Genomic DNA, 18,806 nt, shown 5'->3' with positions numbered 1-18,806 from the left:
GAGTGGGTTGCCATTTCCTTCTCCAGTGCATGAAAGTGAAAAGTGAAAGTGAAGTCGCACAGTCGTGTCCGACTCTCAGCGACCCCATGGACTGCAGCCTACCAGGCTCCTCGGTCCATGGGATTGCGCAGACAAGAGTACCTGAGTGGGGTGCCATTGCCTTCTCCCAACTCTTGTCTAGCTCTTTGCAACCCCATGGACTGTAGCCCGCCAGGCTCCTCTGTCCTCCACTATCTCCCACAGTTTGCTCACATTCATATCTATTGAGTCGGTGATGCTATCTAACCATGTCAAGCTCCCAGAAATTAAATGACTGGGTAAAAAATAACACAATTAGGTATGCTAAGGCACAGCCAGGGCTTTGAAACAACAATAAGTAAATTTAATAGTGATTTAATCATGTTAGGAATGAGAAAGTTAACTAACCTCAGGTTAGGGCTGTCAGATAAAACACAGAGCACTTAGTTAAATTTGAATTTCACATAAACAACTAATAGTCTTTACAGTATAAGTATGTCCCATATGATACATAGGACATACACACACAGACACATTTTACTATTTTATCTGAAATTCAAATTTAACTGGGCATCCTGTTTTTGAATCTGGCAATTCTACCACAAGTTCATAAATGAACACTTGGTAGCACCCTCTGTGCTCTTAATCCCTTCACTAATGGTTTTCAGACTTTTGAATTTCACAGTTTAGTACAATTAAAACAATATCAAACCTTTTTGAGGATAAGCATAGTACTGCTACTTTATTTTGCCAAGTATTTGCCAAATCTATTCCCTATTATTACCATCATTACTTAGTAGAAAAGTACAGAAGGACATACAGTACTCTCAGAATAAAAGATATTCCTTTGAAACAACAAATCCAGCTTTATGAAAAACCTACTGCATTCACATTGTGTGCTGGTTTTTTTGCCAGGAGGGATCCATGCACAGTAAACTTTTGTTTGACCAGTGACCCTGCATTGATTAGCATTTTGAAACTCCTTCACTAAGGGTGTCATCCTGGAGCCCCTGGGGGGCCTAAGGTTGGGATATTTTCTGAGCTTGCAGGATGCTGCAACAATTAGAAATAGTGCCAGACCAAGTGACTGGAGAGATGCCTGTTTTCCTGAGTTTAGAACTTATTGTCATTCAGTGTGTACTCTCCTGGCTCCTTCCCAAGCCTTTCTCTCCACAGTGCTACTGCCTTCCCATCTATTTTCTTATGCTGAGCCTCTTTCCTTCAGTTTCCTTAAGATTCAAGGTGGGTTAGGGGTATATGTCCAACTCGGAAACCCCTTTAGCTGTGTTCTGAGTAGTTAGGTCTTGTTTGGCCAGGCCATCATTCTCTCCTCCTTGCCTCAGGTGACCTTAGACACTTATCAGACAATTGCTAGGCAGAACCTCCCTCCCTCCTTCCTTCTTCTCCCATCACCCCACTCCTCCCCCGGCCTAGAGTCTCAGCTCCTGCAGTCTAACTCTGTTGGCCAGCAGAGGCCCTGTGACGTGGAGAAAAATCAATCCCGCCAGCTTCTAGGTGTTTCTGCCCAGGGGCTGCAGCAGGAGTCTGACCGGAAGGGAGGAAGGACATGGAATTTCTAGACTTGGCTCTGTCTCTCTCTCTCTTTTTTGCCAGAGAAGGGGGAGAAACAGAAGAAACGCCTGAGAAAGGGGCTGGAGTGTTGGGACTCTGTCCAACAGTACTGCGACAGGAAACATACTCACATAGGTGCCTAAACCTGCCTGAAGCCCAAATGCAGATGTCAGCACTAGAGGTCCTTTCTTCAAGCCTCTCTGGCCCTACTCACCACCATTATTTCTCCTCCATCACTGCTTTATGACTTTCTCCCTCTTGCAAAAGTTCCTCTGGGCCACCTCCATCCCAGCCCCAAACTATGAGGCAAAAATGAGAATTACCTGCTTTTGAATTCTGATAGACCAAAATAGGAGTCCTGGTAGCTCAGCTGGTAAAGAATCTACCTGGCAATGCAGGAGACTCAGGTTCGATCCCTGGGTGGGGAAAATTCTGGGGAGAAGGAAATGGCAACACACTTCAGTATTCTTGCCTGGAGAATCCCCATGGACAGAGGAGCCTGGCAGGCTACAGTCCATGGGGTCGCCAAGAGTCGGACAGGCCAAAATAGGAGACCTAGTGGGGACCTACTGTCTATGTTGGGGAGAGAGTAGAGTCCTTTTGGATGTAGGAGGGGAAAGGAAGAACCAGACCTCCCTTGACACTCTTCTTTGAAAAATGGACCCTGGACACCCACCTCCATAGGGGTACAAGTAGATGCCCCTGAAGGTTTGAGTGGGCTGAGGATCTTTGAGAGGGTTGTGGGGAAAGAGAGGAGGAGATGTGTGCTGCCAGTCTGGAGAGAGGACTGTGATGGAGGTGAAGGATGCCCTGGAATAAAGGAGGGGTGAGCGCTGTTGACTCTACCTCCCACGAGGAGACAGGCCTACCTCAGATCCCTTCGCCCTTCCAAGGGGGTGGACTCCGAGGGAGGGACAGACGGGTCAGGGTTGTGAGGGTGGACCCAGTGAGTGACTTGGGTGGGGAAACGGTGAGGACACGTTAGTCTTCAAGCATCAGGAGTGAGGAGAGGAGGCGAGAAGAGAGCAGACGTGCCACCGTCCGTCGGTGGGCGCCGCGGGGTGGCAGCCCCCAGCCGGGGAAGCCCCGCCCCGCTCCTCCGTCGCCGCCCCGCCCAGGCCCGCAGCGCGGCGCTGCAGCGCGAGGGGCGGAGAGGCAGAGCGCCGAGCGAGGACCAGACGCCCAGGTCGCCAGCATCCCGGTGCCGCAGGAGAGAGGAAGCGCGCCTCGGCCCTGCTCCCCAGCCTTCGCCCGGGCGCCCGCCTCAGCTCTCTGAACCCCCAGAGACTGAGCACCTGCCCTCCGCCTGGGCCTCAGCTGAGCCCTTCTCTTCCCGGAGCACACGCGACCTCTGCAGCCGAAGTGCCCCAACCCCACGCCGGCGACCACCATGGCCGAGACCAACAACGAATGTAGCATCAAGGTGCTCTGCCGATTTCGGCCTCTAAATCAGGCCGAGATTCTTCGGGGGGACAAGTTCATTCCCATTTTCCAAGGGGACGACAGCGTCGTTATTGGGGTGAGTGCAGCCCCTGGAGGGAATTTCGGAGAGGGGACAGGATCTTTTACCCTCGCGAGCCTCAGCCCCCAGCCTGTCTCAGCTCCCTCTCCCCGCCGCTCATCCTCCTCCATCCTTTTAGCCGCAGCCCCTCCTCTCCCTGCATCAGGATGGCTGGGTGTGGCCTGGACAGGCCGAAGGCCGAGTCTCGGCAGAGTGGGAGTGGGCTACTATCCCGCGATCCGGGGACCGGATTCCCCTTTGCTGCTCTCTGCAGCGTCCCCACCCCTAGAGCCAGTACCGTGTTTTTCTGACGTTTTCCCTATTCCCTAGGGAAGGCGCATCTTCCCTTTGTTATTGGCTCAGAATCTCTACCCCCACCTCCCAGGAAAGGAGGGGGAAGACTAGTGGACTGGCTAGATGGGAGGCGGGTTGTCCAGGGTCTCTGCCGAGGTACAAGTGAGGGTGGACCCTGGGGTCAAGGCCTCCGTCAGCCCCTGAAGTAGTTACAGCCTGGACTTGGGGGGAGGGCACAGGTTTGGTGACTTGGTTTCAGAGAAGGAAATACATTGATGCCACACCCAGTTTGGGGAGGGGGGTCCTCTGGGTCCTAAAGAAATGTCTGCCTTTCCCTCCCAGGTATGGTAGGAAGAGGATTTCAGACCCCTCAACTCACCCTAACAAAAATAACCAAACCCTGAGATCCTATCAAGCAGTTGCTTATTCATCCTTCTCTTGATGATCCAATACAAAGTAGCAAGCCACCCCCTCTACCTAGTCTTGACAGCCCCTACCCGTGTGGAAGAGACTGTTAAGAAGGAGAACTAGTATTTACTGTGCTTTTTACTCTACATATATCATTTGATCTTCAAAACAACACTCTGAAGAAGGTATTAATATTTCCACTTTACAGATGAGGAAATTGAGGCCCAAACAAGTCGAATGACTTTCTCAAGGTCACACTGTTAATTTGTGGATTTGAACCTTAATCTGTCACTCCAAAGCTCACGTCTCTCCTTCTGTATCACATTACCTCCACAGATTTCGCTTCTGGACTTTTAGCTGTGGTAGCCCCCAAGGGATTCCTAGGGAATTCCTCCCCTCCCCTCCTTTCATAGGCTGGTTGGGACTGTCAGGCTATGGGGTGAAAGGATTTGGGGTTGAGTCCATTAGGGAGTAGGACTTGAGGGGTGCTGGGCCAGGACACAGTAGCCAGTTCAAGAAGGGAGGAGCCCATATAAGGGCCATCCTCAAGGTCAGGGGCACTTCTTATGTATCTTTGATCCATAGTGCTTGGCACAGGACTTGCTTGTTGAAGGAATGAAGCAACGAAGAGGAGGGAGCCTGGGTCTTTGGAGTCAGTGAGAATGGGACTTTGAGTAAACACACCTTAGGAAGAGACTTGCTGACATGTCCTGTCCCCAACGGCCCTAGTCTGTCACCAGTCTCTCTCACCTCCACTGTGGACTCAAATGGCTGCTTTCTCCTTGTGTATGTGCTTATGTATGTATGTTTGCCACATAGAGAGGGCCCCTGTCTCTCTTTGTCTCAGGAACCTTAGACCTTGCAGTCTGATCAGTCTGGCCAGGCTGAAAGAATGCCTGGATTAACCCTTGGGGTCTCCTTTCTGAATAGTCTGGACAGTGGGTGTTAGCCATGAGAGTTAGAGCTTGAGGGCCCCCTGAGACAGAAAGGCTGAGAAATAGGACCAAGGTGGTTATGGAGGAACAAACCCACAAAAGCTTCCACTTTTAAGCCTAACTTCCTTGCTCCAGGGTGTTTAGGTTTATCTGAACCAACTCCCTTAGGCTCTCTGGGGTATCCATCCTGGCGTGGTGGGCTCAGGGCATGGAGGGATGTTGGGAGAAGGAGTTGTGTTGATCCGTCTCATTCCCAGCTAAATAAGAGAGGAGGTGGGAGGGAGGAGAGATAGAGGCCCAGGGCCCCCTGCCAATTCAGATTTTATCTTACTCCACAGCTGTTCCTTCTTTATCCATTTTGCCTGATATTTGCAGGGCTGTACCTTTGTCTCGCTATGTGTCTTGCCTTGCCCTAGGCCTTCCTGTCAGTGTCTCATGCCAAGATAAGTGCTTATAGGGGGCCATTTTGTCTCAGGCAGCATCCTTGGTGCTTGCCTTCCCAGGCTTTCTATTCATTCCTCGTTCAGGAGGATGAGGGTCATAAGTGAAGTGATTGTGAGGAGTGCCTTGAGGGTCCCAACAAAGGGAAGGAAATCCCCCACCCTCCTTCCTCTCTCTTCCTCTAGCTCCCTTTGGGGCCCGTGTGTGGGAACTGTCTGAGGAGTTAATGGAGGAAGCTGCTTCAGGATGTCTGGGAAGGCTGAAGGTGGGAGAAGCTATTCTCTCTCTCCAAGCCCAGCCCCCTGCTCCTCCTGTGATGGCCCTCCTCTCTGCACTGCGGCTAGCTCTGGGCTACAGAGTCCCTAGTGTAGGAGAATAAGCTGGGAAGACAGCTCTGTGAGCCTCATCCCCCTCCCACCCCATGACTTCTCCCTGGAATCTGGGGGATGGGGCTTAGCCCACGTTAATGGCCTGAGTCATAGTGGAAGGGTGTCTGGGTCACTGTCTCTGTGTGCTATGTACCTTGTCTTGCTCTTTGGGTCACTGGGAATCCACTGTGACTTTTTAAGTGTACCCATTTATGTGTCTCTCTGCCTGTGTCTTGGTGGGCAGAGTGTGAGTTGTGCATCTATACCAGACACGGGAGAATGGCAGTAGGGAAACCCATAGCCTCTCTGCCTCCCACCCCTGCTCCACTTCCCTTCTCTCTCCCCTTCCCTCCCTCCCTCATTCAAGTATCCACCATATTCTATCTCCCTTAGATTTCCTGATGGCTAGGTGGATTCTTAAGGAGGCAACAAAGCAGGGCCACCAAGTACCTCATTTGGAAAAGCCAGGTTGAGGCCTGCAGGATTACTAGAGCAGAGTCAGTATTGTTTGAGGTGGCCCAGGATTCTTTTGATGTCTGACCGCAGAGGAGCAGTTCTCGCCTTAGCCTTGGGGGGAGTCTTGTCAAGGAAAACGGAGAGGGGAGGTAATGTTCACTGTGGCCAGTGTCTCTCCAGCATTGCCATGGCAACAATCCCCAGGGGTGTCACTATGGAAATCAGTCCTGGTGCTCTCAAGTTCAGTCTCTACCAAGTGCTTTAGTGAAGGTTGAAAAGGTTGATTATCTCTGGATCCCTGATCTTAGGCCCTTCCACTAGCTTTAGTCAGCACCCTTTGTGGAAAACACCAGAAAGTGCTGGGAGACACAATTGGACAGGAGACAAGGAAGCTTGGAGCAGGTCAGAGGAGAGCACAGAGTCCTGGGTTGTGGGACTCTGAAGAGAAGCCCTCTGGAGGGGCGGTTTACACTGCTGTGGGTGGAGAGAGAGTGGATCTCAGAGGCGTTCCTCAAAGGTGGAAGGTCTCCCCGAGTGTTTCTGACTTACAAGTCTTCTAGTCCCTGACTCATTGAAGTCATGGATTAGTACCTCCTTGGAGAGGATGGATGGGAGAACTGCATTTTTCTGAAAAAGGGGTTGAGGTTGCAAAAAGAGGGTGATGAAGGGCTTTAGTTCTGTCCAGAAGTATTTGGAGAAACGCCCACATGGAGGGAGGAGCGGAAGGGAAGCCATGGTAAAGCTCTGACGCAGTGTTGGCATGTCAGTTCTGGGATCACTTTGACAGTGTGGGTCTGGAATCAGATTGCTTGGGTTTGAAACCTCCTTCTACCACTACCCTACCTCTCTGAACCTCAGTTTTCACATCTATGAAATATAATAATAATAATAGTACCTACCTCCTAGGATTTCTGTGAGCATTAAATGAGATAATGTATATAAACTGTTTAGCATAGTGACAGGCACATCATAAACCCTCAACCAGAGTTAGATGTTATTTTTATTTTAAATGGGCTGTCTCCCCACCAGCTCGCCTTTGACACAACTGGGAAGTGGTTAACATTTTCCCTTCTTACAGGTTGTTTCATCCAAAGATTCAGGTCCCTAGGATCTTCTTGCTCTCTTCTTCCATCAATATCTGTGTTTCTGCAACAGATATATTAACGAAGAGCCTCCTGTGGGCCAGGGACTGTGCTTGATCTTGGGGATTGAGAGGATTGAGAGGGGAACCTCTGTCTTCAGGAAACTCTTGGTTTACATGGTGGTCCAGGCTGTGGAGTGTCCTGGCCAAAGTCCTGGGAGGGGGCATCAGAAATGGCTTTTGCTAACTGTACATATACTTCCGCAGATTCTGATAAGAAATCCCCCACAACATACTACAGTCTGACTCAGAATAATTATGTATCATGAGAGATGTAAATAATGGTGACGTTTCCCAAGTGAGTAGTCTAGAAGCAAAAAAAGTGGAAAACCACTGGTCTAGTTATTCTTTTAAAAAGGTCTGACAGAACAAATTCATCCTGTAATAAATAGAAAGTTAAAAGACGTTCATACTTTAACAGATATAAGAATCTTAGGAAAAACAAATGAACTAGGTTTGAAACTTAAGGACCCAACCAAGTGTAGGAAGATGGTAGCAGGCCTTCCCAGAAACCCTAGAATTGTAAACATGGCTTTCTCTGCTCGTGAGATTACTAAGTGCATCCACTTTTAGCTCTTGGATTTTTTTTATCCTTGTGGTTCCAAGAATGCCACCCTTCCTTCTGCTTCTTTCCTGCCTAGGCTCAGGAAAATGAGTTCCTCAGGCAGTAATTGTCTTCAGCACTTGGAGAGCGCCCTCCCTTTTAAAGCGCCCACAGCACCCTCTGGAATCCTGTAGTGAAAGTGTTAGTCGCTCAGTCGTGTCTGACTCTTTGTGATCCCATGGACTGTAGACCACCAAGTTCCTCTGTCCATGGAATTCTCCAGGCAAGAATACTGGAGTGGGTAGCCATTTACCTTCTTCAGGGGATCTTCCCAACCCAGGCATTGAACCCAGGTCTCCTGCATTGTGGGCAGATTCTTTACCATCTGAGCCACCAGGGAGGTCCCTGGAATCCTGCAACTGGGAGTGTTAGAGCGTTGATCCCCAGATTCCCAGAAGGGAAGAAGGGAAGGGTGAGGTTGGCTTGGGAGTTATATTTAATCCCCTTTGGCTGCATGCCTGGTTTCAATAAGCATGGATAGACATCACTGATGGAGAATAGGTGAAAGTCACTGGCTGAGATGGACATGTTTTGTTTGTTTCTGTTCTTGGTGGCTGGATGGGAGAAACATTGAGTTAGATTACAATTCAAGAATAAAATAAAACAAAATTCAGTTAAAGGATAAAATAAAACAAAATTTAAAAAAAGATATTACCACTGAGAAGGAAAAGCTTTAAGGCCACTTTAAGTCTGTTTATTGAAACACTATATGATTTTATTCTATGTAATAAGAATTTTATTCTTTGTAATAAAGTGTAATGATGAACTGTATAGATAAAAATGGTTTAAAAATGGTGAAAAATTTACAAAAGTCCTATGAATAATTCATAAACTCAGTCAACCTTAAAAAAAAAATGAATCAAGGTAGATTTTTCTTTAATAGTAGTAAACATAATCTGGTTACAGCACTGTGCTGTCCTTAGTCACTCAGTCATGTCCGACTCTTTGCAACCCCGTAGGCTGTAGCCTGCCAGGCTCCTCTGTCCATGGGGATTCTCCAGGCAAGAATACTGGAGTGGGTTACCATGCCCTCCTTCAGGAGATTGTCCCAACCCAGGGGTTGAACCCAGGTCTCCCACACTGGGTTCTTTACCAACTGAGCCACCAGGGAAGCCCAAGAATACTGGAGTGAGTAGCGTATCCCTTCTCCAGGAATCTTCCCAACCCAGGGTTGTTGACAAAGTTGAAAACAAAGAAAAGCACAAAGAAGAAATAAAAACTCACTGAATATCTGCCCCTCCCAAAATACTGTTAACAATTTGATGTATTTGTTTCCATTAGTTTTTTTCCTACATATATATACATATAATGATTTTAATAAAAGTGTATCATAAACTCTATATTGTTTTGTAACCTATTTTTCACCAACAAAATACCATGACTATTTCACCACCATTAAATATTTTACATAATTTTATTTATTTAAAAAAATTTAAATTAATTTTTGAATGTCCTACATCCACATGTAACAAAATTCAAATGATATAAAAAAGATACACAGTGAAAATTAAGTCTCCTTCCTACTCCTCTTTCCTAGCCACCCAGTTCCCCTTTCAGAAGGCAGCCTTATGGCCAGTTTCTTGTAGATTCTTCTAAAAGAATACTATGCATTTACAAGCAAATGCATATGTATTTAATACATGCATGTCCTGTTTTTTTTACACAAATGATAGCATACTATACATACTGTTCCGTACCTTGTTTTTTTTTTTTTACTTAATGAGGAGTCTTAGAGATCCTTCTACATCAGCACATAAGTATCTATCTCATTCTTTTTAACTACTGTATGATTTGTTGTAGAGATATGCCATAATTTATTTAGCCAGGTCTCTATTGATAGATATGGATATTTTGGTTTGTTCTAATCGTTTGCTATTTACAAACAATTGAATGACTATACATATTAATATATTTAAGGGCCCAGACAGTTCACTGCATCATCAGACTATTTTTGGCCAGGCCACTGCGGCATGTGGGATCTTAGTTCCCTTACCTGGGATTGAACCCATTCCCCCTGCAGTAGAAGCGTTGAGTCCTAACCTTTGGACTACCAGGGAATTCCCCTAGAGAAGGCATCTTAATTGACAGGCCTAGCAAATAAGTCCCATCATTAAACTATTTTATTTTGGCCACTTTGATAGATTAAACCTCTAATATAGTCTAATGTTCATTTTTTCTTATTAACAATGAGTTTGTGCATAATTCATATTTTAAGGGCCATTATCACATCATCTTGTGATGTTATATTTTATGATAGCACTTAGGTATAATTTACTACAGTGAGTGCACAAATCTTATGCAAACAGCCGTATGAATTTTATAATGTATTTGGACACCTATGTGACCACTACCCAGGTTGAGATCTAGAGCATTTTGATTGCCCCTTGAAAACTCCCTTTTGCCCCCTTTCTGTGAGTATCACCCCAAGGCAACCGCTACTTTGAGTTCCATCACTACAAATTAGTGTTGTTTACTCTTGACTTTATATAAAGGGAATAATACAGTATGTGCTCTTTGAGTTTGAGTTCTTTCAACTCATTTTTGAGATTTATTGGTGTTCTATTATGTCATCCTTTTAAATAGTATCAAAGAACAAAACATATGTACATGCCATAATCAATTCCTTGTATTAACCGGTCCCCTAAATATAACTTCTTTCTGTTGTTTTCAAATACTCATTACTATAAGCAGTGTTGATAATAAACATTCTTGTAGCCAAATATTTGCTACAGATAGTAGCAAATTCTTAGGAGTACTCTTAGGAGTACTATATCTGGGTCTATGGATATGTACAATTCAAGGCTTTTGATTATACATTTCTAAATTGCCCCTTAAAAGTATGAATATACTGTCCTACCAGAAAAGAATGAAGGTTCTTCTTTCATGGAAATTATACCTTCTTGAACCCTCATCTATGCTGGGTATTACAATTAAGTTTTTGTTTTCCAGTTGGATAAGTGGAAAATAATGTTACTGTTTTTTCTTCAAAAATGTTAAACATTTTATGTTTATTGAACATTTGTGTTTCTTCTGTTGTTAGTACCTAACTCTTGTCCCTATTTTTCTGGTTAGTTTTTTTTGTTAGTTTTTTCTGTTAATTTTTTTTTTTGTTACTAGTTTATGAGAGTTCTTTATATAGTAACTATTAATCTCTTTGTTTTTAAAATTAAAAATTTTCCTTTTTAAAAATTATATATTTTCATTTTAGAATACTTTTAAATCTAAATCAAAAAGAACAACAATAACAAAAAACTCCTAAAGTCCCACTGTCCAAGGATAACCACTGTTAACACGTTTCTCTATGCAAGGTATACATATATACATACCTTGTGTACATATATATACACGTATACATATACATACATATATACATACCTTGTATACATATATAATACCATACATTTTTACTGAAATGGAATAATCCTTCATATACTCTTTTGTGTGTGTGTGTGTTTTACACTGTACACTATTTTAAAAACCACTTTTCCTTAAAATAATTTTGTGTGTACCTTATCACGTTATTACACATTTTTCTGTAACTCACCTATACTATTTTATTTCTTTAATTTCAAAGCACTATGTCATTGTAAAATATTTACATGTCACAGAAAAAATATCATAAGCATAAGCTCCTATCATTCTGCTTTCCAGTGATAATCACCATTAACAGATCTATATACAGTCTTCCATATCTTTTTTCTAAGACTATTCTATCCCTAAGCTTTTTTAAAATATATAATCATGTTATGCGAATTGTTTTTATTTTTTCATGTATTTGATCTTGGACATGTTTTCATGTATTTGATCTTGGATATGTAAACCAAACTTGCTCATTGTAATAGGAGTAGATTATGGAGGTATCATAACCAATATCTTCTTGATAGGTGTTTGAATTGTTTCTTCTTTTTCTTTAATGCAAATGGCTGCAGTGAACATCCATCTACACACATCATTAAGTGCTTAAAGCAAGTTGCAATATGAATTCCTATCATTGAAATCTGTGGGACAGAGTATGACCAGTATGGACATTTAAATATTTAATAGAATTGTCCTCCAGAAAGGCCCTATCAGTTTACAGTACTCCCTTCACATTGCAGAGAGCACTTTCACAACTTTTTTCTCCTTGTGGATTCTGTTTTTTAGACTTCAGAATCCCTCACCACAGAGAGACCAGATAAATATTCCTGGTTGACTTTTATCATAAATCAGATTTTGAAAATCCTTTAAATATTAAACAATACTTATTAGTATAAATATCCTTTTTGCAAAAAATTAAAAAGAAAAATAAAAAATACACTATTTTCTCACTCTCTTTGGTATTAAAAAATAAAAAATATAATACTTGTACCTGGTTTAAAAATGTAAACCTTCCAGGATACAAAATGAAAAATGAAAACCACCTCTCCCTCCCGGTTTCTCTCCCTCAAGTAATCATTGTTAATATTTTTTGTACAATTCCTTTTGGAAAAAAAGTTTACCTATGTCAATGCAATATTGTAGATATGTCCAGACCCACATCTCCAGCCTTCTCCAATGCTTATGATTTGTCTTAATTAGTTAAAATATGTCTCCTAAACTCTGGTGTCTATAGACTTGGAGGTTAACCTATCAGTTGAATAAAGATGGACTCTGTAGCAAAATAATTTGACAACTACGTCACAGTTTCTTTATACCAAATAATGGGAAAATATGACTGAAAAATTGTCACTTATGATGGAAAGCAAGCAGAGTCTCATTGAATTGTACCAGAGATCTTTCCTTTAATATGATCAGATAGCAAATCTATTCTCTTTGGGTCCCTGGGTTGTAAATATTTTGTATCTTTAGCATTCTTATCAGCACACATGATATATAACATTACCTGAATTGAACAAGATACTTGTAGGTCTGAGTGACTTGCTTCACAGTTTCTCTTTACTTAAAGCTGTTTCCCTAAAGGGAGAATTGTATTTCTGATTTTATATATTTTTTCACAAAGAGAGAGCTTGTGTTAATATTTCCATAACAGCTCAGTAGTTCAACATTTGTATATTTCATTTACACAGTAGGCAGCATACTATACATCTGTCCCTAACTTTGCTGTGTCTTCCATTTATAATACATCTTTAACATCTTTTCATGTCAGAACATATGGATCTATTGAGAAAGATGTTTTTTTTTTAACTTAGTGGTAGATTTTTAATGTCAGTATATTGTTATTCACTCTCTACAGCCTGTAGTCCTGTTGTCTTTTCTCATTTGACTTCCCAGGCAGGGGATCTGGGATGGTGAGTTTGTCACACCAAGGCTGGGATCCTCTCATGCAGTATTGCCATGTGACGCTCCTCAGTGGCATTCTAGCCCACGGGTACAACTCCTGGTCTCAATACTAAGTTTTGCTTCTCATTGGTTTCCCTCATCCCCATAACTGTCCATGAATACAGAAGGTTGAGGAACAGGTGCTTTTTCAGGTGCTTCTTCTTCCCCACACCTCCCTACTGATGTCTGCCATCTTTTATTTCCTCTCCAGGGGAAGCCATATGTCTTTGACCGTGTATTTCCCCCAAACACGACTCAGGAGCAAGTTTATCATGCCTGTGCCATGCAGATTGTCAAAGGTAATGCGTATATTTTGAGAGTGTACTTTTTCAAGCTCCCTATTCCCTACCCTACTTCTCTCTACCAGTGGTCTTTCTCTGCCATCTCTTCCAGATGTCCTAGCTGGCTACAATGGCACCATTTTTGCTTATGGACAGACATCCTCAGGGAAGACACATACTATGGAGGTGAGGGTTCTGACTTTTATGGGACAGAGGAGTTGGGAGTGTTAATGGGAGGCCAAGGAGTCTCATTGGGGGCAGATCTAGGAATGAGGGCTGCCTGGTACAGAGGGTGGACGGAGGGCAGTGTTATTGTGGAAGTTTAATGGACTCCCTTCAGCCTGCTGCAGTTCACCCTCCTTTCCACTACGCCAGTTTTCTTTTACCTGGAAAAGCAGCAGCAATGACAGTTCAAAGGGCTGCTCAGTTCCCTCTTCCTTCCACTAAAGGTAGTGACCATCCCCTAAGTCAGGATGGTCTTAGCAGCTATTACCTCTGTGTTCGTCTGCCTCCCTCTGAACTGTCTGATTCCTCCTGAGCCCCAGCCTCATTCGGAATACTCTTACTCCCCAGGGAAAGCTGCATGACCCCCAGCTGATGGGAATCATTCCTCGAATTGCCCAAGACATCTTCAACCACATCTACTCCATGGATGAGAATCTTGAGTTCCATATCAAGGTGATCAGGGCATGACCACTGGGCATCCTCTTATGGGACTGGGAGGGAAGGATCTAGCATGAACCCACTGAGATCCTGGGCACCCCAACTTATTCTCCCCCGTGGTTACCTAAGTTCTTCTCTGCCAAAATAGTCTCTTCTGCCCTTGCCCTCCCACCACCACTATTTGAGTGGATCACATTAGCCTGTGAGACCTGAATCAGAGTCAAGATAGGCCTCCATCACTTTATACTTCTCCTTTCTTCCTAACCCAGGTTTCTTACTTTGAGATTTACCTGGACAAAATCCGTGACCTTCTGGATGGTGAGTGGTGTGTAATCCCAGTGGGTGGGTGGGGGATGAGGAGGGCAAGGAAGAGAATGATCACAGTGTTCTTGGCCTCTTGGGCTTAGGTGCTGTTTGGTGAGAGATGCAGCAGGCATATGAGCACATACACACTTGTACTCGTGGCCCTTGCCTTCACTCACCAAGAGCTTCCAAAAACCAAAAGGGTCAGAAGATGAGCTTAGCTGCCCAAGCCCACATACAAACAACTTCAGCCTAGCTGGAGCCCTGGGGCTGGAATCCTGCAGGAGGACGAACAGCCTTCAGAGTGAGCGGGGAGTTTAGGCTTCACAGGGGAGTCTTCTTCCCTTTTGAACACAGAAGAATCATCCATCTGAGCAGACTACAGGGTAAAGGGGTTGGGTAGGTGGGGGGTTGGAAGTGCTGGCCTTGCTCACCCTGAATTGTCTCGATCCAGTGACCAAGACAAATCTGGCTGTGCACGAGGACAAGAACCGGGTGCCATTTGTCAAGGTGAGAGTGGGGCCAGGGGCAAGCAGGTAGGGCCAGGGTATTGAGAGTGCGGGTGTAGGAGGAGGGGAGATCACGACCCAGAAGTCAGAGGGCGGACAACCTGGGCTGGGGAAGAGTCTTGGGCCTGGGCAAAGGCACTGTCTCGAAGGGTCATTTGGTCACTGTGCAGATAATTTAATCTGTAGACCAAAGTATATGGGGTCACTGTCCATTTGCCCCCTGTAGGGTTGTACTGAGCGCTTTGTGTCCAGCCCGGAGGAGATTTTAGATGTGATTGATGAAGGGAAATCAAATCGTCACGTGGCTGTCACCAGTGAGTTGGGGAGATCAGGGGGTCTTGAGTCTGGCATCTTCCTCTCCTCTGTGCCCATGGGGACTGAGGGACTCGAAAGTGGGCAGGGGAAGGCTGTGTCCTCAAGAGGAGAAGAGATGTTTGTCTGTGAGACCCTTCACCCCTGCTACCAGGGATACGTAGGGGCTGGGCTAGTCCCGGGAGACACCCCCTCTCTCAGCGGGTGGGGGTGGTGGTACGTGGAAGTTGGGGACTGAGGGCTTCGTTCCACAGAGTTTGGTATAAGGACTGTCTCATCCTGCCTCTTACAGACATGAATGAACACAGCTCTCGAAGCCATAGCATCTTCCTCATCAACATCAAGCAGGAGAATATGGAGACTGAGCAGAAGCTGAGTGGGAAGCTGTATCTAGTGGACCTGGCAGGAAGCGAGAAGGTGGGGGTGGGGGTCCTGCCAGGGTGAAGGGGGCAAGGAAGGAAGCCTTGGCGGGGGTGGCCTTTTTAAAAATCAAAATAACTCTCATTGAGCTAGAATTCACATACCATGAAGTTCACCATTTTAAAGTATACAATTCAGTGTGTTTGCAAGGTTGTGCGTCATCACCACTGATTCCAGAACCTTTTCATCACCTGTTAACAGTCATGCCCTAGTCTCCCGTCCCCCATCCCCTGGTAACCACTAATCTACTTTCTGACTCTGGATTTGACTTTCTGACTCTGGATTTGACTTTCTGGACATTTCACATAAATTGAATATCATGTAATGTGTGTGTAGGGGAGATAGTCTGTAGCAAGAACATTTAGGGGACCAGAGGAGGGCCTTCTCCATCCTCTTTCCCATCCCCCTCTCCTTGGACTAAGCCAACTCACGTGGAGAAGAGGAGATGGGAGCCCACTTGCTCTGCAACCACTCATGACACACTCACCCTTTGGGCCCTGGTAGGTCAGCAAGACTGGAGCTGAGGGAGCTGTGCTGGATGAAGCCAAGAATATCAACAAGTCCCTGTCGGCCCTGGGGAACGTGATCTCGGCGCTGGCTGAGGGCACGGTGAGTGCTCCTTAGGGGTCCTCACCCCATCTTCTGCCTTCTCCTAATGCTCCCACCTCATCATGCCCGATTCATGGGTTGCTCAACCTCTAATAAGCACTGCCATCCTTTCTTTCGTTTTTAAAATATTAAAAAAATTATTTTATTTATTTGGCTGTTCCGGGTCTTAGTGGCAGCATGTGGGATCTTTAGTTGTGGCATGTGGGATCTAGTTCCCCAACCAGGGATTGAACCCAGGCCCCCTACATTGAGAACACAGAATCTTCACCACGGGATGACCACCAGGGAAGTCCCATCCTTTCTTTGTTTTTCTTTTGGCCATGCCATCCAGCTTGCAGGATCTCAGTTCCCCAACCAGAAATTGAACCCAGGCCATGGCAGTGAAAGCCTGGAATCCTAACCACTAGGCCACCAGGAAACTCCCTTACCATATTTTCTGATTCCCCTACTGAATTTTTCTGATTTGAAGCCTTCCTTTTCCTCCAGAAAAGCTACGTTCCATATCGTGACAGTAAAATGACACGGATTCTCCAGGACTCCTTGGGAGGAAACTGCCGAACAACGATGTTCATCTGCTGCTCACCGTCCAGCTTCAACGATGCGGAGACCAAGTCCACTCTGATGTTCGGGCAGCGGTCAGTGGCAGGGTCCCCTACTCCCTGCCCGAGCCCCTGCTGTGCTCTCCGCTCAGAGTCTTATGAGCCTTAATGGAGGTCTCATCTCTTCGTTCCTCTCCCCAGGGCAAAGACCATTAAGAACACTGCCTCCGTGAATCTGGAGTTGACTGCTGAGCAGTGGAAAAAGAAATATGAGAAGGAGAAGGAGAAGACAAAGGCTCAGAAGGAGACAATTGCAAAGCTGGAGGCAGAGCTGAGCCGGTGGCGCAACGGTTAGTGAGGGGTCTTGCGGGTTCAGGGAGCCAGAAAGGGCTCCTACACCTCCAAGGAGGACTGTGCTTCTAAGGGGATGCGGTAGAGCAGTCATGAGGGAAAGCGAGAGGGAGCTGACTTCCTTTATTCTCCATCCCCAGAAAGGTGGACAGTCCACTTGGCAAGAGACATGGAAGCCAGGAGGTCTCTGCGATGGGCAGTGAGGGAGGAAGGGCTGGTGCAGCTGTCCCTGCCCCCATCCCTCACCTTGTTCTGCTGCTTCGCCAGGAGAGAACGTGCCTGAGACAGAGCGCCTGGCCGGGGAGGATGCTGCCCTGGGAGCCGAGCTCTGTGAGGAGACACCTGTGAATGACAACTCATCCATTGTAGTGCGCATCGCACCCGAGGAGCGGCAGAAGTATGAGGAGGAGATCCGCCGCCTCTACAAGCAGCTTGATGACAAGGTGAGGACATCGGGCAGGGCACGGGGGTGAGCCTGGTGGGATGGTAAGTGAGGGATCAAAAAAGTAGCTTATCCTGACTTTTTTTCTGATTTTAAAAGAGATGAATGTTTGTTATTGAAATGTGGGAGATAAATAAAAACATATTGAAGAAAATTTCAATCATTCCTCCTCCTACCATTCATAAATAAAGCCACACAATTGAGATTATACTGTATGTGTAACTTCACATTTGATTTTTTCATTCTGCATTGTATAATGAGCAGTTTCCTACTTTGTTAACAATTCTTCATTGAAGTATTTTTAAATGGCTGCCTTACAGTCCATTTATCAGAATGCATTTAACCATTTATTTATTTACAGGCCTTCTAGGGTTTTGTGTTTTGTTAGTTGGTTATTTTTGCTATATAAATAACTTTGAAGTGACTCTCTTTGTCTCTTGTGCATAAGACTTTGCTTTGATTAGAATGGAGTGCTGGAGTGGGATTTCACAGTTAAAGGATGTGAACATTTGAAGGCTTTTGCTGTGCACTGTCAAGGTTATACTAACTTCCAGGAAGAAAGGAATTAAAAAGTGAGGGCAGGAGCCAAGGAGAGAAGCTGAGGAAAAGACTTCTTTCTTTTCAGGATATATAGTTCCTTTCTTTCTTTTTAAAATATTTATTTATTTGGCTCTGCTGGGTCTTAGTTGCAGCACTCATGATCTTTGATCTTCATTGCAATATGAGGGATCTTGAGTTGCAGCATGGGAACTCTTAGCTGTGGCATGTGAGATCTAGTTCCCTGACCAGGGATTGAACCCAGGCCCCTGCATTGGTAGCACAGAGTCTAGCCACTGGACTACCAGGGAAGGCCTAGGATGTTTTGAACTCAAAGCCTAAACTATCTGGGTTTTTACCAAGATCCCTATCTGCCCCAAGCTCCCAAGTCTAAACTGGAATGAGCAGCTTCCCTTCATTCTGTATTATCCCCTTGCCTCCGACAGGATGATGAAATCAACCAGCAGAGCCAACTCATAGAGAAGCTCAAGCAGCAGATGCTGGACCAGGAAGAGGTAATGGGAAGGAGGGCAAGACACGAGAGGAGAGGGCTGTGTGTCCATCCCTGAAAGGCACGAGAAAGACCTTTTCTAGAAAGATGGAAGAAGGGGCATTCTGCTTAGGGGTTAGTCACCCCCCCACCCCGAGACAATAGAAATCTGGGGGCTTAATTGGGATTTTGTTTAAAGCACAGAAGCTGGAGTCTGGGTCATCCTTCATTATGGTACCCTATTTCTATGAAGCTGAAAGCCTCGTTCCTCTTGACTCTTGCCTTGACCCTTGCCTCTCTCCTACAGCTATACC

General features: G+C 45.3%; 1 protein-coding gene across 16 annotated transcripts in view; it reads left to right on the top strand.

Annotated features, from left to right (window-relative positions):
- Positions 1-18,806, top strand: part of KIF5A (kinesin family member 5A) — a 32,504-nt gene that overhangs the window by 1,082 nt on the left and 12,616 nt on the right. For 8 of the 16 annotated variants that reach the window (XR_014083150.1, XR_014083148.1, XR_014083152.1 and 5 more), the window contains exons 2-13: positions 13,248-13,335; positions 13,430-13,503; positions 13,891-13,995; positions 14,250-14,298; positions 14,738-14,793; positions 15,019-15,106; positions 15,397-15,521; positions 16,029-16,133; positions 16,620-16,768; positions 16,874-17,022; positions 17,291-17,466; positions 18,449-18,517. Coding sequence is in view for 10 of the 16 variants with exons in the window: in XM_081594213.1 (XP_081450339.1) it covers positions 13,248-13,335; positions 13,430-13,503; positions 13,891-13,995; positions 14,250-14,298; positions 14,738-14,793; positions 15,019-15,106; positions 15,397-15,521; positions 16,029-16,133; positions 16,620-16,768; positions 16,874-17,022; positions 17,291-17,466; positions 18,449-18,517 (1,233 nt within the window). In the remaining 6 variants the exon portion in view is untranslated. Of the gene's footprint in view, positions 1-29; positions 3,110-5,770; positions 6,396-13,247; positions 13,336-13,429; positions 13,504-13,890; positions 13,996-14,249; positions 14,299-14,737; positions 14,794-15,018; positions 15,107-15,396; positions 15,522-16,028; positions 16,134-16,619; positions 16,769-16,873; positions 17,023-17,290; positions 17,467-18,448; positions 18,518-18,806 lie in introns of those variants that run through there. The other 8 variants (XR_014083147.1, XR_014083151.1, XM_081594208.1 and 5 more) reach the window with 3 other exon arrangements.

This window comes from Giraffa tippelskirchi, chromosome 4 (genome assembly GCF_054371585.1).
Source record: "Giraffa tippelskirchi isolate mGirTip1 chromosome 4, T2T-mGirTip1v1.2.pri, whole genome shotgun sequence".
In the NCBI taxonomy this organism is placed as follows: Eukaryota; Metazoa; Chordata; class Mammalia; order Artiodactyla; family Giraffidae; genus Giraffa; species Giraffa tippelskirchi.
The sequence above is the reverse complement of the archived record's forward strand: the minus strand, read 5'-3'. Positions and strand labels throughout refer to the sequence as shown.